This window comes from Neolamprologus multifasciatus, chromosome 22 (genome assembly GCF_963576455.1).
Source record: "Neolamprologus multifasciatus chromosome 22, fNeoMul1.2, whole genome shotgun sequence".
Lineage (NCBI taxonomy): Eukaryota > Metazoa > Chordata > Actinopteri > Cichliformes > Cichlidae > Neolamprologus > Neolamprologus multifasciatus.
In genome coordinates this window covers 29,346,352-29,369,915 of record NC_140459.1, presented here as the reverse complement: position 1 = coordinate 29,369,915, position 23,564 = coordinate 29,346,352, and the positions used below count along the sequence as shown (strand labels likewise).

Sequence of the window (23,564 nt, the reverse complement as noted above, 5' to 3'; positions counted from 1 at the left end):
TACCTCTTATAGTTATATTAGTATTACTGGTCCATTTTATATAGGTGCCATATAAATACCAGATCTGTCATTATATACAATTCAATATAAATCTGCAAAACAAAAAAATACAGTATTTCTCTTAGAAGTACAGTAGTGTAAGACTACAGTTATAATATAGTACAGTACTGTGCAAACGTTTTGAGCCATTCACCATTTCTTTTAATTTTCTGCATTCCTTCTCATGCAGCAATTTATTGCAGCATGTGGGAACACAATTAGAAATACAGTATTTAAAGCTTTAAATTTAAAGTTTGTATAGTTTTAATGAGCTTGAAAGTCAATATTTGGTATGACTGGCCTTACTCTCCCACGCAGCTTGAACTCTCTTAGGTCAGCTTCCTTATCATTTTATCAAGTATCTTTGGGAATAGTTCGTCAAACCTTTTGAAAGACAGTCAAAGCTCTTCTTTAGATGTTGGCTTTTGTTCTATTCTCTGTTAGGATGATCCCACATTGCTTCAAAACATTGGATTTTTGGCTCTGGGGAGGCCAATCCATGACTGAAAGTGTTCCATTGTGTTAGTTCTTCTACCAGGAAGGATTTTTACTGTATTGGCAGTTTGTTTATGATCATTGTATGCTTTAAAATGAAACTGTGGCCAATCAGACACCTTCTAGATGGTACTGAATGGTGGATCAAAATCAGATAGTACTTTTCCATCTTTTCCATCATCATCCAAAAGATCCCTGACACAACTGTCTGAAATGCAGCCCCAAACCACGACAAAGCCTCCATCATGTTTTACAGATGGTTGCAGCCACAGACTGTTGTACCTGTATCCTGACCTCCTCTGTACACATTGATACACAAAATACAGCTGAAGAGCCAGCTGTAATCTCTCAGGCATCTCGGGTCCTGTGTCAGGTCTTTGCTGGATTTTGTTCTGTTTCTTAGAGATGTGACTTTCAGATACTGTTCATCTACTGATCTGTGGCCTGTTATGTGTAGACACTACGCAGGTTTGGTGCCTTTAGGTGGCATTAGGTGCCATTTTATCCTAGAATGAATCATACGTCAGGGTTATGTGGCTCAACAAACAAGAGAAAGCATTCCTGTGAAAATGATCGAGTGTAAGGACTTGCAGTCAATGTCTAAAGAAAAACTTTGAACACCTTCAGAAAGCCTGGAGAACTATTGCTCAAGACCACTTTAAAAATTTACAATAAAGTCTTGCTCCTTGGAAGGAGAGTATAAAGAGTTGAAGGCGGGCTCGAGACTTTTGCACAGTGTTCAGGGTGTGAATTGTGCACCTTGTACCACTCCTGCAACTCGTGGTCGGAGAACTCGGTATTCTCACGGAGATCCTGCAACACCTCTGGCCGCAGTTTGCTGTTCTGTTTCCCCATGGCAACGGGATGGGACTTTGGGTTTCCTTGACAACAACAGCGACTACAGCACTAGCCAGGCTGCTTTTCACACCTGTCAATCAGAGATAAGGAAACGGGAGGTCAGCAACAATTAAGAAGAGAGGAGGGTGAACTCGAGTGACAATTGAGAAGTGCAAACAGCGCAACGTCACCAAAGCTGCTCGGCAACAGACGAAAAAAACAAAAACAAAACATATGAGGGATTAGAAGAGAGGGTTCGCACAGTCGACTGTCGGCTACAATTAAAACCAGCAGCTGCTTTCTGCTTGAACAAATAAAATGATCGGGCAAACCATGGAGCAGTAACATAGACACTTCCAAATAGACAGCACAGCTTTGCAACTCACACAAAGTCTTTTAATGGAATCAAAGCAAGCCTTGTGACGGTATTGTTACCCAGTCCCTTTGACGTGAGATGTTACGCAAGCCTTTAAACTGCCGCATCACAGTCGCAAACCGTTAAATAATCCTGAGCGCGCCTCGGTGACGTCAAGCGCTAGCCCACTGATCACATTTTTATGGGATTATTTAGCCAGCTGCGTGTCTGTGTGTCAAATCAGCCGTGTGGTGTGTGCCTTCAGATCTCCTAATCTTCATGTCAGATCAACCTGCTGCACAAAATGCGATTTCAATGATTCAACTAAACAATAAAACCATTACTATGAAAAGGAGTACATCACTTATATAAAATCCGATTCATTTACCTATTAATAATGTAATGAAGGTACTTTGGAGGCAATTTGTACATTGCAATAGTGGTTAAAGATTAAATACACAGAGTAAGAGATTTTAACAGTAGGAAAAAAACTAAATATACCTTAAATTGCCACCAATTAGGGTTGAAATGCAGTGATTGCCTCATTTAAAATGATGTCTTTGTGGTATTTCTTGTGGTAGAGCTTTCTATACAAACATTTATATAGTTCTGCACTGTAAAATCTTTCAGTAAAAAAAAGGTCTAACAAACTTGTGCTTGTTAACTTTGTTTCCTTACTTTGGACCACTAATTAGCTTGTGCTCAGCCATCAAAGTGTTCTGTGTCTTCTGTGTGTGTGGCAATGCAAATTAAAATTACAGTATCAGTCGGGCTTGAACACCTCTGACGAGACGTTTCCTGACCTCCACTTTCTCCTCGGTCGAGCTCGGTAATTACGCCGTCAGCTTTTCGTGTAGGTGCCCAAAGAAGCGGGAATGTTTGTGTTTACGTGACCTCTACAAAGTCAAAGCGAGCTGGTGGGGCATTTGAGGTGGACGGCGTGGTGTTTATCACTGACTGGCGAGAGCTGCACCATCGCAGAAGCGAAACCCACGCACTCAACCATCTCTTTACTCGGCTAATAAAATTAGACTCATTCTGGAGGCTTTACTGTAAACGCTTGAGCACTGACAGTAATTCTTGTAGTTAGTCCCCAGCCTGCTGACGCTGGAACTGCAACCATCAGTTATGAGTCCTTCCTGTTTGGGGTCTGGTGAAAGTTGCAGAGAGAGGACTGGGATGTGACGGATGTTGGGTTCGTGTTGTCACCAACAAAGTGCATTATGGGACCATTGTTCGTGCAAATCCAAGTTGAGAAAAGCAAATACAGAGACTGAAGCTGCTTTTGGGTCATCAGAATTGTGATCTGCTGTGACACAGCCGTGTTTTACAGAGTGGAGGAAGACTTTTGCTCTGGTCATGAAGCCGACGATGTACGGCTTGAAGACATCGTAGGGATTTTGCTACATTACAAATGTGGCAGTTATATGTAGGCTGTAGCTACATGGCGGTATGGCTTGAATCAAACAAAAGCTTTATACTTTTGTGTTTTAAAACTTCTGCAGTCACAACTTCCTGCTGTCGTTGCACTTCAGTTACACATCTACAGTAATTGTTACATGGTTACAAAATATTAGTATGTAATAATAAGGAAATGTTGTGTTTTATCGAATTGGAAAAAAGACAAAACACATTACAGTACAGCATTGAATATTGAGTAACCACCTGTTGATGTCCATCTTTGTTTAGGTTTTGAGCGAACACCAACATGGTTGCAACTACCCAGAATGCACTGCAATTTTCGACCCTTTGCCAGCTGTCACAACGCCAGTGTTTCCTGTCAAGTTCACACCTTGCAGCTGCTTTGATTCTGAAGGGCGTCAGGTTTTGAAGGTTATTTTAGAAACACCTGAGGACCAGTGCTTTCTTTTTGTTTTTTCCCAGAAAAGCTTGTTTCAAATTTTAAGTCCACGATGTTTTTAAATAGTTTGAGTGATCAAATTTTTCAGTTTGTCTTAAACATCATGTGCAATCCAACCACAAAGACAGACATAAATCTATTTCTCCTCAAGGAGTAACTGGGTGGTGGTGCCTGCAGCGCTGAAGGCTATATGTGAAATGAGTAGGTAGTCGCTGTAAACCAGTAATTTACGTTTTAGCTGAACAGACCGAGTGCACCGTTGTGCTTTGGATGAGCATTTGGAGAACACACACCCGTCGCGCACTCACTGATGCACACACTTTCTAGTTCCTGTAACGATTAATAATTCCTTCCCACGCTGCCCAAATGTGAAATTTAATTGTTGAGACAAAGGTGATTAAATAACAGCAACAAAGGTTTCCCGATGACAAACAGAAACAGTCAACCTCTGCTTCAATTAGCCACGAGGGCCGCTTCCACATGATGTCTCTGTGAAACGCTGCAGATGATTTGGGCTGATATCCAAACAAAACAAACAGAAAGTGAGTGAGTTTGTGAAGACCTGCTAAAATGTTCACATCAGGATTTTTGAGGACCTTTCGCCACATGTAGCCACAGATCCTCAGATCCTCAGATCATGGGATTTTCCTCTTCGGTCCAGTGCAATTATTGTTGGTGGAAAGGCTCAGAATGGGAACCACAACTACACCCTAAGAGCAAGCTCATCCAGCTTTTGAAGTAACTGACTTAAAAAAACAAAAAACAAACAAACAGTTACCTTATAAGGACTTTACTTTAGGCATGTGTTCTTCGTAGTCACGCTCAAGGCCTTTACACACCGGACACAGAAAATATTTTGTGTGTTAAAGAAATGTTGGGGCCTCGACTATTCTCAATTCAGCCGCTCACACCACCTGCATAATTTTGATGTGGTCCCACCTCTACTGAAAGTGAAGAGCTGAAAGTGCCCCACTCACATCCTGAAATGTGTACAAAAGCAGCCGTCATACAGCCTCAACTCTTCAAACCTCCCCGTTGCTGCCTTCTGCTGAGAACTGATGAACCCAGAATCTCCATTTCTTCCTTTTCTTGTTTTGAAATATCAGGATCAGCTCATAATCACTTGATGTTTACTTCCTTTTTTTTCACAATGCAGAAATGCAATCCTTTCCATGTGTGTATATCTTATACAACATATTATATGTTACAAGTTCGCATATGAAAAAATCTGGAATGTCATGGCGCTTTTTTGCAATCTGCTCGGCTTTTAGATCTGAGTCTTCACAACAAATAAGATTGTTAGCATTGTGTATTAAACACAACGGTGATCTTTACAATCACATTTTATATTATTTCATCAAGACCATCCGTAAAGCTCTAACAAAAATGGCTACTGCCACGAGGCAGTCAGATCCTGTCCTAAAGACTCAATAATGTAAAGTGACAGCCTGACTGACAGTGCTCTATGCTACAACTGCACAACAAAACCTATTCTAGCACACTGACCTTTTCTGTGAGCTCACAACTCTCGTCTTTCCCCCTAGAATTGTTCTTTAACCAAGCTGTGATCCACAACAACTCTGTGTGCATGTCAGTCGGTCAAAGAAGCCACAGCTACAGTTATTTTAATCCCAATCTAACTCTCAAACCCAATCCCTACTGTCCCTTTATTGCTTATCCTTCCATCCTGAAACATGAAAAAAACATTAATCCATCTCCCCAGTTTAAGTGCCCACTGCTTGTTAGTTGCTGTTGTCAGGCCCCGTCATAAGTCCATACGCACACATACACAAACCCTGTGAACATCTGTTTCAGAGCTGCTAAGCGGGTCACTGACTTCTACCCTGATGATCTTCGCATGGAGAAAAGAGAGAAAAGCAGGCAAAGAAGAGAGACAAAGCTACACAGACAAATGGCTTAAGAACAAAGACAGGATCACAGAGAGAAAGGGAAAAGAGGTGACAGAAAGTCAGATCTGTGGATTTAGAGGTGCTACCAAAACTTATTACAGTATCTGCAACTGTGTTTTTCCAAGTACCTTCCTGAAAATCCAAAAACACAATTTCAGAGCAATTTCAGAGCACTGCAGTCTGACACTCTCACTAATTAAAAAGAAATGTGGTATTTTTGAGTAAACACAAAGCGATTCACTTATTATACGTCCCTTTGTAGCTGATGTATGATTCATAGTAGCCCCTCCTGTTTAGGTAACAGTCTAATGTCTTTACTAAGTTGTCATATACACACCATGATAACTTCACATCACCTAATGGCCCATTTCTTTAAAAGCTTGGTACTTAGTTTGCTGTTGCTTTGCTGTTTTAGAGTGAGTCTGATCGAGGTGTTGAAGTGATCGAGGTGTTGAAGTGATCTCGCCGCATTCAGCAAAACGTACAGTTCAAAGCTAGCTAGCTCGCTTGGCTCAAGAGCTAGAGGTGGGGGATACAGACTAACCAAACCATGCAAATCCCATCGAACAAAGTTGTGTCAACACGTTAGCTGCCTTGCTAATGTTAGCGACATACATTGCAGTATTAATGAATCACATAACTGGGTTTTTCAGTGTTATTTATGCTTATGTTAAATTAATATTAAGTTAGCTGTTGATGCTAAAGCTCTATTTACCATTTTATTGTTGTTGTTTGCTTTTATGTAATTGGAAAACTAATATGATAAGTTATTTTTCATAGCATTCACGATTTCAGGCATTTATGTAACACATGTAGAAAAAATGTCTCCTCTGGGCCCTGCAGGCGGTCTATCCTTCAAGCTCAGGTCTGCCACCAGAGCCCTGGGAGCTTGAGGGTCCTGCGCAGTATCTTAGCTGTTCCCAGGACTGTGCTCTTCTGGACAGAGATATCAGATGTTCTTCCTGGGATTTGCTGGAGCCACTCGGCTAGCTTGTTACCTTCACCCTCCACATCTTCTCGAGCTCTTCTCTGAGCCCTTGGTACTTCTCCAGCTTCTCTTGTTCCTTCTTCCTGATGTTGCTGTCATAATATGCCGGCCACTTGGTTATAGCGTTCCATGAATGCCCTGCCTGCTAGCATCTTGCACCCTGCTATTATGTGCTAGATACATTTTATATAGATAGATAGATACAATTATATTACCCAGAAAACCCATCAGAAGTACCTTAGAGCACATCAGTTGATTCTACAAGTAATTTAGTTCTTCTAGTTGTGTAAGCTGCTCCTTAAGGAGGATTGAAGCAGGTTTCATTGCAGGTTTTACAGACCGTTCAGTAAAATCCTCCCACACCAGGCTGAAATTATTTCTCTGGGTGCCCATGTGAAATAAAAAGTATTAAAACTATATTGACTAACTGTGGTCAGGGAGGCACTGCCATTATAAAAGAGGAGGATGGCATTGGCTGGTCAATATCAGGTTTTTAATAAAAGGCTTTTACAGAACATCTGCCCAATTTTAGCAGCAATAAATTGAAAGAGAGAGTCGTGAGGCCGAAAAGTTTGAGATGGAGAGGTGGAAATGGGAAAAGAGAAAGGAAGAATGTTTAAAAAAAATAAGGCAAGCTAGAGACAAGTCCAAAGTTCAATTTAACATTTCAGAGAGTTGGTCTCTTTCTTGACTGTTTAATATGCTTTTACGATGAGAAAATGCCGCCTTCATATCGCCTGCCAGTAGCTCAGTCATTAGGGAGGAAAAGGGATAGAGAGAGGGAGGGAAAAAAAGCAAGAGGACTGGAGAGAAGACAGACAACAGGGGTGGGGGGATGCTGAAGTGGTATACGGTACTTGAATAAAGCACACCAAGCTGGTGCCATGTGAAAAGAGCGACAGATCAAAAAAACTGACAGGCACCATTGATTTTTTTTTATTATTCTCCACTCGAGTGTTTTCAGTCTGCCGTCTCCCGTTGCTTCTTCTCAAAGAGCCAAAGAGCAGCAATCTGAGAGGCCACCTGAGATGCTGGGCCGCTTTCTTTTCCTCCCCGTCCTGCTCTTCATGCTTTTATCTCCCTCACAATTTTCCGTAATTTCTGCCCAACAATTTCCTTTTCTTCTATTGGAGCAGCCCTCCTGGTGCTTCTCCCTGTCACTGCAGGGATAAGCGATAGCCTGGCGTGGTCTCACAGCGATTGTTCTCACAAAAGAATTTGAGTCGTATTTTTTGACACCTTTTCTAACTTTTGATGATAACTGTATTTGTGCACTGTGTAGGTGACAAATTAGAAAATGGTAACATAGTAAAAGATTGAAAGATATTTGCATCTTAACTGCTCTCTTTATTGTCATCGTTTGGTCCGCTCCTGTTCACCCGTTACATACTCTTGCAGTTTCTAAAGCTTAAATGATACTTTTATATTTTTATTTTTACTGCCATGAATCTGTGTAGAGTCTACAATAAAGGCTTTGCAAGTGGTCAGCACCTTTGCCAGCATTTATGCCAGTTCATCATATGGATGCATTTCCAGGGAGGTTCATGTTAGCTTACAGCGTAGGCTCGAGCATAAGGTTTCAGAAATATTTTACACAGAAGTATAAATCAATTGTATGTAATGGGCTCATACTTTATTTTGCAAAATGAACATCATGTTGTATTCAACGAGATTTAAAACTAGCAGCCAACCCTATAAATGTATTATATTGATTATTACAGCATTTACTGAGCTCACAGATCCAGCGCAGGGCTGTTTTCTCATATAAATCTATACAAATGCACCTCTTTTTGGAACCAGAGGAGTCGTCCCCTACTGTACATTAGAAAGAATGCAGATTGAAGGCACTCTTTTATATAACAACTTCCACCCTCACGGACTGCCTCAGCAAAAAACCCTAACCAAAAAAAAATGAAAACACACCTTAACCTCCTGAGACCCGAACTCATCCACAGCATGCATTTTTTTCTCTTTGATATTTGGGCTGATTGGGACCTGATGAAAAACAAAGAATTACCAGATTTTTTTTTTACCTAATTTTTGTTTCTAAGAAAAATGAGAGCCACATATGAGGATATTCATTTAAAATTTTGATAGAACAGTAGCAGTATAATGTTCTCGTAAGTGGATATCAGGCCCTTGTGAAGCAAAATTGAGTATTTTGGTCTAAATAACCCAAAATGTGATGTCCACATATGTGGACGCCGGGTCCTAAGAGGTTAAGACTCTCAAGCCTGCAAAGAGTGAAGCTGGTTTTCACAGATTTTTGACAGACTTATTTCCAAATGACTGTAAGTGTTGGAAGAATAGATTATTTGGAAATAAAATTATTTGTGAACACGTAGGAACAAAAAGACTTCTGATCGACGAGTTATCAGAACTGCTGGGTCATTGTGTCATTGACTGCAACTCGCAAATCTTATTCCTGAAACTACTTCTGAATTTCACTCTTCCTTTATTGCTTCTGAAATCCTATCTCCGTTATGACAAAGGTTTATCCTTTAAAGGGCAAAATAATTCATGAATACAAATCTTTTTTTGCAGCATCCCTGAAGGCACCAATGACAAAAGTCAATTTTAGACCTCGTTTAAAAAGCTTTGAATATATTCAACAGCGCACTTATGGTGAACTAAAGCATTCAGCAGAGTTTTGGGCATAATGAAATACCGATACACTGGGATGAGATTTTTGGCAACTTTAAAGCTACTAACTATTAATTTAAAAAAAAAAGTTTAAACTTTTTCAAAAGTACCTAATGCTATCAACAGAATGCAAAGTGGTGGTATGATAGATGCAGTAATGTAAGATTAAAGGAATAACTGATCATGCCGAGTATGATTGAACTGGGACCATTTCTTTTGAAAGGCTAAGATCAAAGGTCTTAATGCTAATGGTTGCTACGTAGCAAAAGCGGTAAAACACCAGTGTTGGGACTAACGCGTTATTAAGTAACGCGTTACAGTAACTACGTTACTATTGTGGTAACGAGCACGGTAACTAGTTATTATGCCAAAACCAGGAACGCGTTAGTCGTTACTAGGATTTAGATACGGTCGTTACTCGTTACTTCGTGTGGTGGCATCGCGGAGCTTCCACAGATTCTGTAACATTAGCAAGTGGTGGAGGCAGCAGGTGGATGAGGGAAAGGGGACGTAGAAGGAAAAGAGACCCGAGGCGGCCGCCGGTCCAAGTGTGAACTGAACTTCAGGTAAGAAGTTATGACCTGCAGTCTATCTGGGTCAGATATGAACCAAGTTTAGGTGGAGTTTACTTTCGTTATTCTGACTTTTTCCGTACTGCGTACTAGCTAGCATGACGGAGTTTCTATACAGCTGGGTGGGTGCTATGAAGTTAATCATGTTGAACTTTATTTTGTTCATAAGTTATTAGAGTTGCCAACCGTCCCGTCTGGTATTCAGATAAAATATTACGCGTTTCTTATTGAGGTGAAAAGGAACAGTTTGTCCCGTAATTCAGCTACAATGAAAAAGACACAAAGCTGGAGTTATTCTGTGTCTTTGCTGCACAGCTGCCTCTTCTTCTTTCATTCTCCCCCCTCCCTCTCCCGTTTCTACTTCAATCATGAAAACTGATCAATGATCAGCTGATCGGCTCTCTTGTTTGTTTATCGCCCACTTTGCGCAAGAAAGAGGAAACCAGCCGATGTCGCGCTAAACAACAGCAGCACGTTTAAGCTTGATCAGCTGTTGTTAGAATTTATTTAATATTAATTTCTAGTATCAGTTGATGTTTGCTGGAGCCACAGCTGCAAAAAAGCTGCTGGTCATGATGTCGGTTTGGTTATCTGGTGAGAGGGAAACATGAAGATGAAACCAGGAGACGTCCTTACTGAATCATCAGAGCTGAACAGGTGATGGAGAAACAGGTTTACCTTTTAGGTGACATGAATGAGTTGAAGGGAAGTTATGAACTGTTTCTGAGAGACAGATAACCCCAGGATCCTTTTTTAGGTAGTTGACAGCTGGTAATTGTGCAGGTGCGGATCTAGCAAAGTTTTGCCAGGGGGGCCAGGTAGGGCATTAACAGGGAAAGGTGGGCACAAAGAAATACTTTTCTTTCTTATTCTCATTTAAAATGTCTAGCTTTTAAAAAATAATTATCTGAATCTTGCGAACAAACGATTCATAGATTGATGCAAATATACCATCAAAACAGTGAACATCACTGTCACAACAGTGTTTGTTTTCATTCAAAGGCTTTATGATCTTTCCTATAATGGTGGGCCAGTCTCTAGTCAAAATGCCCGAGCCGATTTTTTGTCCCAGTCCAGCCCTGTATGCAGCTCATCTGCAGTCTGGTGTTACCTACATCTTCCTATTCAGAAGGCAGAATTTCCGAGTTCTGAGTACAATCAAAGCACCACGACTGCAGTTTTTGTGTTGGATGTAAAAGGCGCACATGACGCTGTGACGTAGGCTAGAATCATGGCAGCAGTCAATGATGGTCCGGGTCTGGGATTTCTCTCGTGGAAATATGCACATTATCTTTTCCTTTCTATTGGTAGGTGGCACAGTGCACTTGTGGCAAGTAAGCAAGCTAGAAGACTGGCAAAGTTATGGAAGCAACACATTAACAAGAGAATTCTGAGTAAAACCAAAGTTACTTTCCCTAGTAACTAGTTACTTTGAAAGTAACGAGTAACTTGAAGTAACTGAGTTACTTTTGATAGAAGTAACTAGTAATGTAACTAAGTTACTATTTTAAAGTAACTTACCCAACACTGTAAAACACTGTCTTATAAACTTATAAAGACTCATAAGACAAACCCCCCAAACACGTGATGTTATGGGACTAAATCAGACAGAAGCTGGAAAATGCTAAAATGTTCAGTAAAACTTAGGGGGAATGTTGATTTAGTAACAATTCATTAGTATTTCACAAAAATGAACCAACAAAGAGCTTTTCTTGTGTAAATAATAGATATGATCATTGCCCTTTAAGAATAATTCTCCCATCAACCCCATCCTTCCTTTCCTGAACCTGCTCCATATTGTGCCTTGTCACTGGCTGCCTGGCAGAGGCAGCTGATCAATACAAATCAGTTCGTCAAGTCTCCAAATTCTTGTGCTTCCATCTTAAGAAGCAGTGGGGAAAAATAGACATAAAGAAGCAGAGGCAGAGGACAGGAAGAAGGATTGTTGAAGAAACTGAAAGTTATTGAAAGAAAAGACATTAATGGAGTGGTTAAAAATAAGAATGAGGACTGGTCCTCAGTGTGGAGCTCTTTGCTGCTGCAGAGAGAGTTTTCAGAGCAGGACTAAATGCTGATAATAACCTGCTATCAAACAGGGAACACACACATTACTGAGTAGTCACGGCTATCTGAACACACACACACACACACACACACACACACACACACACACACACACAATGCAATACAGTGTGATCTAAAACCGTTCCTTCTTCATTCAAAATGACTAATGTATAAAACGATAAGAAGAGATTGGGGTATGATGAAGTAACAGCTAAGGTCACATAAGTGCAGCGGGCTAAGGCTTAAAAGGCTTATGTGGCATTCACCTCTCTGAGAGACGGAGAGACAAACAGACAGATGAAGAGGAGAGTTTAGGGGTAAATCAGGGACGCCTTTTTTGATGGAGCTTTTCACATGATTGAAATAGCTGCTAATCATTCTTCACATATTATTGCAATCGAACTGCAAACTGTTTATTTAATCTTTCCTATTTGTTCAATATGTATTCTGTTTATGAACATAATCAATGGATATCTATTTATTCTGTTTGCACCAAGATCGCAGTGTCCCACTCCGGTTGGTGGTAGGGCTCTCTTTTTATGGAAAATTTGCCCATTTGAGATGGGAAAAACTTATGAAAGCTTATGAAAGAGCTGCAAGGAAGACATACAAAAATGATCCTTTATTTAAAATATAACGTTTTTCTAAAAACGTGCTGGCTTAGCATGAGACTCACAATCATCCTAGCCCTAACCACAGACACTTATATGTCAAGAGGTTAATGCTGCAATTAATAGTGAAGCTAAAGATTTCAAGGATGCTATAAATTACAGTCGAATGATATTCCATTTACTGTCATGGAAACTCACAAAAGCAGTAAATCCCCACTGTGAATTCGAAAGGTCAAACTGAAAACCTCTACTCAATGACTTATCGTGAATTATGATTTTTTTTTTATAGTTGCTTTGCTTTTATGACCAAGAAGACAGAAAAAGAATGAATGTGATTAATGGTTTCAAATGTTTTTGTTACTGGTTTTTGACATGGTCCATTAAGCAATTCTCAAATTTAACTTGATATTTAGTGTTTCTTAGTTTTAGACCAGCGGTCAGTCTAATATTTTTTCCTTGTTTAGTTGAGTAAGAAGATCCCCAGTTACAAGCAGTCTTCTGTTTGGTACATTCCCACTCTCCATCGGATTCACCCACAAAACAAAAACTATTCACAAGTAAGGAGCACTGTGAAGAGACCAAGACTCCAAACTCCTTGCATCCCAAATGGATCTTCAAGATCTTCAGAGTGAACTGGGATTGGTCCAGTGCATGGAAACAGGGTCTACTCTGTTACGCCAAAACTCTTAATGTAACACAATAACTCGTTCAAGAATTGTGCATTACTGACTTTTTGAAAATTGCATCTTTTTACAGGGAATTTTTGCCAGTTAAAAATGTAATTTAGATGAAAAATAAAGAAATTATGGCACAGCCTCCACCACAAGCTGCTGGATCTGTAGACACAGGCAGCTGTCAAAGGTTCACTTCTGGAAATCTTGTTATCACTTTGACATTTTTCAGATATAGTCTTGATGACCAAAGGTCCTTTTTCCATTGTCTCGGCTCCATCTGAACTAAACGGCGAGTAAGTTTGGGGTTTTGAGAAGGATGAATGAGCACTGCTTTAATTGAAAAGGTTCCTATTGGGGAAAACCTTGTAGTGTGAATATATGGAAAAATAATCATTTTAACTGGATTCTCTTCTCTTAAAGGTCAACATCTTAATAAATTGAAGTCTAATTAATCATCCAACCCCAGTGCACCGAAATGTAAGAATCTATTGCCAACATCCCAGTGCTAAAACAGCTAAAAGTGGTTTCGACGTCTCAAGACCAGTCTACACACCATTAAGGCAGGTGGTATTAATGCTGTGATACCGCCAGCATTCCTTCGTCATCGGCCCAATTGTAGACCTCTTTTCAAAAACTCAGACCTCCATCTGGGAGGAGGCTGACCTCATTTATAACACATCCATCAGAGGGCAATGCTATTTCCATCTAGGTCACAAAGACAGGAAATAATGTCCTGCATCCAGGAGTACAAATCTCCATTTCATGACTGAAAGCATTCAGCAGTCCCCTTCCCCCACAACTTATCTATTTCCTTGGGTCGCCAACAGATTGGCAGAATACAGATTGGCTCTCTGTTAGGGAATCTGATGATGACCCTAAAACTTAACTCTATGCTAGCGGACACAAAATAATCATTCCAACGGAGACAAATCAAACTCTGGAAAGCAGTGATAGTGGTTTGTAAGGAGTTACAGGAAACTCCATAAACGATCTGTATCCAGCCGTGAACACTTTGTTTAATGGGAACAGGAATGGTTCAAAATGAAATTACTAGTCCATACCACCAACTGCTCCAGTTTTTGACTGACTTGTGGGAAAAAGGTTTACCTTTACCTCTTTGTGCTTGAAGTTATCATCAGCAACACCATCAACCCTATCCCCAAACTCCAATCCCAACCCTAACCCTTTGTTTTAGGGGTAAGTAAAAGTACTTTGATTGGAAAAACATCAAAATCAGATTTTTATGAGTGCCAGTAAGAATGTTCACTACTTTCTCCTGACTGCCAAGACCCAAGAGAAACAGTTTTTAAAAACAACAAAATATATTCTGGTAGCACAGGGTTAGTGCAGGATCACCATAAATGATAATTTAGACCTCAGAGGGTTTGTGTATGATACAAAAAAAAAGGAAAAAAAAGATGCACATGCCCAAATATATCAGCACTCGGGAATGTACGGATATTCAATACTTTTTGCTCATAGGAAAGATATATGAGCCAGCCGGTCCCACATGACAAGAAAGAAAGAAGATATTCATTTATATAATATTTATGTAATATTTTCTAGAAGCCGGACTGGTGGAAAGCCTACTCACAGCAGTTCCTTATAAAATATTGACACTGGGAAGCTCATCTTCACAGTCACTAAGGCAAAATTCACCATGTAGCCAGCATGCATTTGTTAACTACTTCATTCTGCTCCCCTCACACATGCATGGGCCAGAATTGCAGAGAGATTCTGCCTTGAGCGACTGCAAACACACACAACCGCTGCGTCCGAGGCAAAAGCAATTGTGTGCTGTAGCTACACACTTTTTGTTATGAATTTTTAGGTTCTGAACAGTACCTTTGGTAATGCACTTCGTGCTGTTTACACTAACCGTTTCATGCATGGAAACAGAGCAGGGAGAGTGTTCACAAACGGGAAGGTGTGGGCAGCTATTACAGCCTTATTTTTTGATTTCATTGCAGCTAATGGCGAAAACACATCAGTGCACCGTAAACATGTTCAGACAGAAAACGAAGCATTTGGCTGAGTGCACGAACACTCTGAGCTGTTGCTTTGAGGAAGACTTGTGTGCTAGCCAGCATACGGCTCAGGTCAGCTCTGCATCTGTCTGCACATTCACAGCATGGGAGGGTGTTCTAGCTAGCTTCCCAACTAAAGCGCACCATGTGCTTGTGTGGGAAGGGCCAGGTTTGAGGAGACTGCGAGCAGGGTGTCGGCACAGTTGGCGCATCAAAGGGAGCCGAGCTTTTTCCTTTCGATGATTAGACCATATGTGAGACCGAGAGACATCATGACTGAAGAATGTTTGCGAGGTTAGGTTTCACTCTGTAAAGGTAGCAGATTAAGAGGAGGAAAAGATAGAGCAAAAGAGGAGCAATAAAAAAAGACTACACAAAACAAGTGGAACACTGATGGATAATTAATGTGACTTTTTCCTCTTCCTTCCTCCCTCCCTCCCTCCTCTCGCCGTCTGTTTTCGTATCTGCTCTATGCACCGTTCTGACCTTTAGCGAGTGTGTAATTCTAGCACAGGGCCTGAGCATAATAATATATGAAAATCCATAGGGTCTGCTGCTCATTGTGCAAACCCAAGACAGGAGACAGGCTGCTGACAGGCTGAACCGTGGCCCTCTACTAAGACAGCCTATTATATCACCAGGAATCGAGCTCCCATGGGGGAGAAGGGGTGAGGGTTGGTGATACAGCCGCAAGTTTGCTCATCTTCCTCCTGGAGACAACTTGACCTCAGCAGCTGAGCATGGCAAGTCTGTAACACAATATTAGTGCCAGCAATACAATATTCTAACTAAATACTTCTAACTCATTGTCAGGAAGGTTTTCCATTGCCAGACATGCTCTACAGCTTCCACCAAGAAAAAAACAATATGAAAACCCAGACAGAAAACTACCAGCCACTATCATGGGCTTTCTGACAGTTAGGAAACCTTTCACAGCTTTTTTTAAACTAACGTTCTGAGTTAAATATCATGTCTGATCAACATTTCCAACACACAGACTTTATTTGCCCTGGTATATTAACCAACCACAATTGATTTTCTAGAGGACAGTCCCTGGCTTTTTGGAAGTTCAGTTGCTGCTAACCAGCTAGCACTCGCCCTTCCTTTCTTGTGTTTTCCTGCTGGCAGGGCAGGTAGATCAGTTTCAAATATCATTCAGCTGTCCCTCCAGTGATTCTCTTGTCCTGTGGTCAGACAGGTTTTAACTTGTCCCCTGGTGTGTCTCCATTGTAAGACCATGAAAAGTAAAACAGAGCTATCCATATTGGACTTGGGGCTAATAAATCTCAAACTAATTTTCACTGAAATGCAGAAAAGAAAGACAACTTCAGAAACTCTCAAGCCCTCACACAGATTATTTAATTCAATTCAATTACATTTTATTTATACACTGCCAAATCATAGCAACAGTGGCACTATATTGTAAGGTAGACATTACATTAACACATACAGAGAAAAACCCAACAATCGTATGACCCCCTATGAGTAAGCGCCTTTTAACAGGAAGAAACCTCCAGCAGAACCAGGCCCAGGGACAGGCAGCTATCTGCCATGACCAGTTGGGGTGATTTTTAGATTATCATTAGATTATGAAAATAAGAAAATTGGCTACAACTGCATTAGCATTAGCAAGAGCACGCTAGAAACAAGTAAGCTTGAACTAATCAATACCATGTTTACTACCAAACAGACTTATCACAATCATTAGGGTCTGCGATGCTATGTCGTGTTGTTGTCAGATATACGTGAGGCTATATTGTAGGATGCTGGGCTACACCATCTACAGCATGAATTAAACACAATGTTTTAAATCAAGAAGGAGAACTGGTTCATGTCCTAAGGTGCTGAGTTTAAACAGCAAAAAGCATAAATACTACTATTACTGGCTACAGTCCATGCCTGTGGAGCCAATCGACAGGATGAGAAACTTGCCGAGGGATTGTCAATAATATTCATCTTTTACTTTGTCTCAAAGTACTTGGTTATTAAGGTATTTGCAGATGCACATCTTGTCTGTCTCCTTTCATGTGCAGATGTATATATACCAAAGCCCTAGCAGAGATAGAATCTAATCTATGCATGAGTAATAACTCAAAATAATTACCCATCAGACTGAGCTGCACCACTCATTTAACCTGATGTCCTTTAACTCATCATAATCTGAGCCATTTAGTCCCATGCTAACATGCTGGTATAGCAGCCACACAGCTATCAGGGCATGGTAATCCTCCTGTGGATGGACTAAGGATTATAGGCAGATTATTGGAGCAGTTCTCACCAATGATACCACATGTATCATTGGTGATACTCTGTATCTATGAAGCGCCTTGAGGCGACTTTTGTTGTGATTTGGCGCTATATAAATAAAATTGAATTGAATTGAATTGAACATGTAGGAAAATATTAGTGTACATGAAGTAGAGGTGGAAATTATGGATCATTTTGATCTGTCATCTAAGATTAATAACCATTAATATCTGAATCCTTGTTTGCAACAGTCTACAAGTTGTGTTCCTGATGATATCTTTAGTGTTTGTTCTGTTCAGTTCAAGTTCTAACAGCTTTAATTTCAAATGAGAAAGTTCTTGTTTTTTTCCCTCACTGGTACAAACCGGCTTATTTAAAAAAAAACAACAATGTCACCAATCCTTATCTGAATCTGATGCAGATGTTTGTTACTGATCATTTTTAATAAACTGAACCCCAGGATGTGCCGATGGACGATGATGTTGGGAGATTAAATGGTAAATGGCCTGCATTTGTATAGCGCTTTACTCAGTCCCTAAGGACCCCAAATCGCTTTACACTACATTCAGTCATTCATCCATTCACACACTGGTGATGGCATGCTACATTGCAGCCACAGCTACCCTGGGGCGCACTGACAGAGGCGAGGCTGCCGACCTTCTGATTAGTGGCTGACCTGCTCTGCCACCTGAGCTACAGCCACCCCTAAAATGAACTAATATGAAGTTCACTATAATTTCATGTCGCATCTCCACATATACCCATTATTTGCAGCACAGGCATGTCTGGGCATGCACAGGCACCTGCACACAAGGTCGTGCCTACACTTCTGCATACTTTGAAATAAATATGTGTGTGTGAGTGGCTTCATCGATCAGTCTATCATCATCAACCTATAGTAGACCTACAGGTTTAAGGTCAAAAAGTAAAGAGCTACTAAATGTTATCAGTTAATACTGTTTTAGTGTCTGGCTCATATCCATCCTCTTATGTTAATCTTCCTTCCTTGTTTTGTTTTGTTTTGGGGCCCCACACTGTGCACCATAGAGGATGGATATTACAATGCTCTCACATTAACATCCTGCTGCCCGGTCAGCGACACTATCAGTCATTGGCAATGCAGCAAACACAGGACGACTGGACAACGGAGCAAACTGTCCAGCTCGTTTATAGCATTCCAAGATCACCATCAAGGATATAACTGAAATTGTGTCTGTGAGACTGCCCCCTAAACAAATCTATAGCATCCACAAATTTCCCCCCGGAGTTACAAGTGCAGCTATTCCTGTCGCTGAGGTGAAGGAGGATCCTGATATAGTTCTATCCTTAGCTGGAATTGATCTGCTGACATACCACACCCGTCTTCCCTATCCTCTCTTTTACCCTCTCCTTTTTCTTATCCTCTGTCCTCCTTCCAGCATCTTCTGTCCACTCTAAACCATTTCTAGTGTCAGTTTGTCATTTTCTAACAGCCCTTGATTTTTAGCAAATGCCTTGGGCCTAGCTTGCTGCTGTTTGTGCTCCCATGGTATCACTGCTCTAGATCTTTCTGTCCCGTTCCTGCCAATGCAAATTGGCAACAGAACCTACAACCCAGCCCTGTTGCCTTTCTCCTCATTATTAAACTAACTAAAAGTGGGTTCAGATGTGCCGTGCAGTGTCCTGGTTTTAGCTACCTGACTATTAAAAAGCTACCAAAGTAGTAAAGTCAACCCTCTACCATCTAAGTCATTGCAACAACCCCAGCCATAACCCTAAAGCTAACCCTTAGCTTGCCTGAGTCTTGGCAATCAGGGAAAACAAGAATAAGATAATTCTACATGACAAAAATTAAAAACTTTAGCAGCTCTCTGATCTTCTGAAAGGCTTCTGGTTAGCTTTAGCTACAATGTAGATGATAATGTAATGGTAAGTTAAACAAGATACTGAATCAAACCTCTCTCCTTTCAACCTGCAAGCGGTATCACATTGCCTGGGAAGTGAAATGTCTTGTAGGCACTGATGAAGGAATGAAAGGGTGGACTGCGCTGTTTTTGGAGCTCTCCAGGGCCTCGGAAAAAGGGGACATCCCTTACGGAGCGACACCTCCAGGGTGAAGAGCTGTCGAGGCACTAACGTGTATTTTAGTTCATGTCCCACAGCAGCAACCTGCACTAGCCCCAAGGACGCACTCGGAGCAGCGTGCAGGAGTCCTACCAGACAAAGACACACTGCAGTGTCACACACACTTCCCAAGATGAAGCTGGTAATTATTCTCTAAGCATCAGCTTCCTTCTTTTGTTGGTGAAGGCAATTATTCGCTTATTCAGGTCAAGGATTGCTCTGTGATGAGAAATGAGTAGAGGGGGTAAAAAGACAGACCCGTGGACTTCACTGTGGCAGTTCCCACATTTTAGCCTGAGAGAATTCAGTTTTCCTTTTTAATATTTTACTTGATCATAATACACATCAGTCTTAGGTGAACTGAAAGCACCTTTTTATCTTTTACATGATAACACGATCGTTCATGTCCTTGGATCATGAACTGACAGTGACAAACCAAATGTCGATACTGTGTCTACATCCTTGTTTGTTTCACTTACCAAAGAGACACACAGCAATAAAGTTATAGATTAATTTGGATGATTATGATACCATTTGCCTTTTTATATTTTCTGTAGTTATATTATCCATTTTTTTTATGTCAGTCACCGGGAAATTGTATTCTGATTCCTAATTTCAAGGTAACAAAGCTGATTTTTTCTCAAGAATATGAATCAGTTTATTTCTTTATCTTATGAAAACAAAAGTCTGGTTCCTCAAGATAACTGCCACAAGAAAAATGACTTCTTGTATTTTATTGATATCATGGGATATCTATGGAGAAACGTTTGAGCTGTGACTGTGCGAGAACGTTCAGGTCTCAGTGTTGGCAGGCTTCCATCATTACTGCGCAGTTAGTGGGAAAAATTCACATCTTTGTCAACCGGTTAACACCCACCCAGACACTGGCAACCCATCTAAGTTGGAGTTAAGGGTAGTATGTGTGTCTGGTCACTTATCCCACCCTTTGTATAGAATTTTACTTTTTGGATCACCCGCATGGAAAGTCTTTTGATCCCACGAAAATTCAGGTCATCATAAATGCTCTTCCTAACCTTATATTCTGGAAAAAGATCAAGCTGAATTTTAAAAAAACTATAAATGTATATATATATATATATATATATATATATATATATATATATATATATATATTAGGGGTGCAACAATACTCGTATCGATATTGAACCGTTCGATACAGTGCTTTCGGTTCGGTACGCATATGTATCGAACAATACAAAATTTTTAATTTATTTTATCAACTTTCCTTCTGACGATGCTGTCTGTGTTGAGCGCTCAGTGGATCTGCGCTCGACAGTGCAGCCTAGGTGGAGTAGTCGAACGCAGATTCACTGAGCGCAGCGCAAGCTAGCGAGACAGAAGTTAAGCTCTCGTTGCAACATAGCAAATTGAACCTCCCCCACCCTCATTCAGATCTGGCGTTTGGAACGATTTTGGTTTTCATGTGACGTATGACCCTGAAGGTATGCGCGTCATGGACAAAAGTAAAACAGTATGTTGGATGTGCCAAGCAATGCTCAATTACATTGGTGGGAACTAGTGTGTTAGCACAGTTAGCTTGTTAACGTGTTGGCCGTCAAGCCCCACACACGGGGCGATCCGCGGTAGCTCGTTAACGGAGATTTGCCGTGTTGTGGCGTTAACGTCATTTCAACGAGATTAACGCTGACAGCACTAGTGGGAACACAACGAATATGACTGCACATTTATGTCGACATCATCCTAGTGCAAAGACAAGTGGAAGCAGACAAAAACAACAAGCACGCATGCTACAAACTTTACCCGAGTCATTTAGACAGCCGTTAGCACATGATTCTCCTTATGGGGACCTGATACGTTTAATATGCTGCTGAGAGTATACCCCAGAAGAAGCGTATAGTATAGCTTTTATTTTGGAAAGAGACATTTCTCTGTAATAAACTCTCTTTCCAAAGATGAGGGATTTCTCAATCAGATAGATTTCTTTTTTTTTTAATTACTTTGTTGTTTCAGCAACATTAAATTTAAAAACTGTACTTTTGAGTTAAAATACAGTGGGGCAAAAAAGTATTTAGTCAGCCACCGATTGTGCAAGTTCCCCCACTTAAAATGATGACAGAGGTCAGTAATTTGCACCAGAGGTACACTTCAACTGTGAGAGACAGAATGTGAAAAAAAAATCCATGAATTCACATGGTAGGATTTGTAAAGAATTTATTCGTAAATCAGGGTGGAAAATAAGTATTTGGTCACCTCAAACAAGGAAAATCCCTGGCTCTCACAGACCTGTAACGTCTTCTGTAAGAAGCTTTCTGTCCCCCACTCGTTACCTGTATGAATGGCACCTGTTTGACCTCATCATCTGTATAAAAGACACCTGTCCACAGCCTCAACCAGTCAGACTCCAAACTCCGCCATGGCCAAGACCAAAGAGCTTCGAAGGACACCAGGAAAAGAATTGTAGACCTGCACCAGACTGGGAAGAGTGAATCTACAATAGGCAAGCAGCTTGGTGTGAAAAAATCAACTGTGGAGCAATCATCAGAAAATGGAAGACATACAAGACCACTGATAATCTCCCTCGATCTGGGGCTCCACGCAAGATCTCATCCCGTGGGGTCAAAATGATCATGAGAACGGTGAGCAAAGATCCCAGAACCACACGGGGGGACCTGGTGAATGACCTGCAGAGAGCTGGGACCAAAGTAACAAAGGTCACCATCAGTAACACACTACAACGGCAGGGAATCAAATCCCGCAGTGCCAGGACGTGTTCCGCTGCTGAAGCCAGTGCATGTCCAGGCCCGTCTGAAGTTTGCCAGAGAGCACATGGATGATACAGCAGAGGATTGGGAGAATGTCATGTGGTCAGATGAAACCAAAGTAGAACTTTTTGGTATAAACTCAACTCGTCGTGTTTGGAGGAAGAAGAATACTGAGTTGCATCCCAAGAACACCATACCTACTGTGAAGCATGGGGGTGGAAACATCATGCTATGGGGCTGTTTTTCTGCCAAGGGACAGGACGACTGATCCGTGTTAAGGACAGAATGAATGGGGCCAAGTATGGTGAGATTTTGAGCCAAAACCTCCTTCCATCAGTGAGAACTTTGAAGATGAAACGAGGCTGGGTCTTCCAACATGACAATGATCCAAAACACACCGCCCGGGCAACAAAGGAGTGGCTCCGTAAGAAGCATTTGAAAGTCCTGGAGTGGCCTAGCCAGTCTCCAGACCTCAACCCCATAGAAAATCTGTGGCTGGAGTTGAAAGTCCGTGTTGCTCGGCGACAGCCCCAAAACATCACTGCTCTTGAGAAGATCTGCATGGAGGAATGGGCCAAAATACCAGCTACTGTGTGTGCAAACCTGGTAAAGACCTATAGTAAACGTTTGACCTCTGTTATTGCCAACAAAGGTTATGTTACAAAGTATTGAGTTGTATTTTGTTATTGACCAAATACTTATTTTCCACCCTGATTTACGAATAAATTCTTTACAAATCCTACCATGTGAATTCATGGATTTTTTTTTCACATTCTGTCTCTCACAGTTGAAGTGTACCTCTGGTGCAAATTACTGACCTCTGTCATCATTTTAAGTGGGGGAACTTGCACAATCGGTGGCTGACTAAATACTTTTTTGCCCCACTGTATATATTTATAATTGTAATAAATGACAAATTAAAAAGGCATGAACATTTTTTTTTTGTATCGAAAAAATATCGAACCGTGACACCAAAGTATCGAAGATAATAATTATAAAATTTTATATATATATATATATATATATATATATATATATATATATATATAATTTTATAATTATTATCTTCTTTGTTTCCTGACTTGGGAGAACAACCTAATAAGAAAAAAAAATATTCTGCTTGCCTATGATTACAGTGAGGATTAACTTCAGCTAACGTCATGCTACAATGAAAATTTACAAGAACACAAAATTAAACCACACTATTAACGTTACATGGACAGCGACACCTTAAAGTTGTTAACCCTGTTAGGTATAAAGCTGTGTCCGAAAGAAAGAGTGACTCTTCTCAATTCAGTGGCAAGTGGACATTCAAGTTGCCTAGGTAACCCTCTAATGTACTTGACCCCAGCCTGAGCCTTTTCTGGAAAAACCAAGTACGTTTTTATGCAAAC

General features: G+C 40.7%; 1 protein-coding gene across 1 annotated transcript in view; it reads right to left on the bottom strand.

Moving 5' to 3' along the window:
* hpca (hippocalcin) overlaps positions 1 to 23,564 on the bottom strand; it is a 58,910-nt gene that overhangs the window by 12,307 nt on the left and 23,039 nt on the right. Inside the window, exon 2 of the mRNA XM_085148783.1 lies at positions 1,294 to 1,462. Coding sequence (XP_085004909.1) covers positions 1,294 to 1,389 — 96 coding nt within the window. The 5' untranslated portion in view covers positions 1,390 to 1,462. The remainder of the gene's footprint in view (positions 1 to 1,293; positions 1,463 to 23,564) is intronic.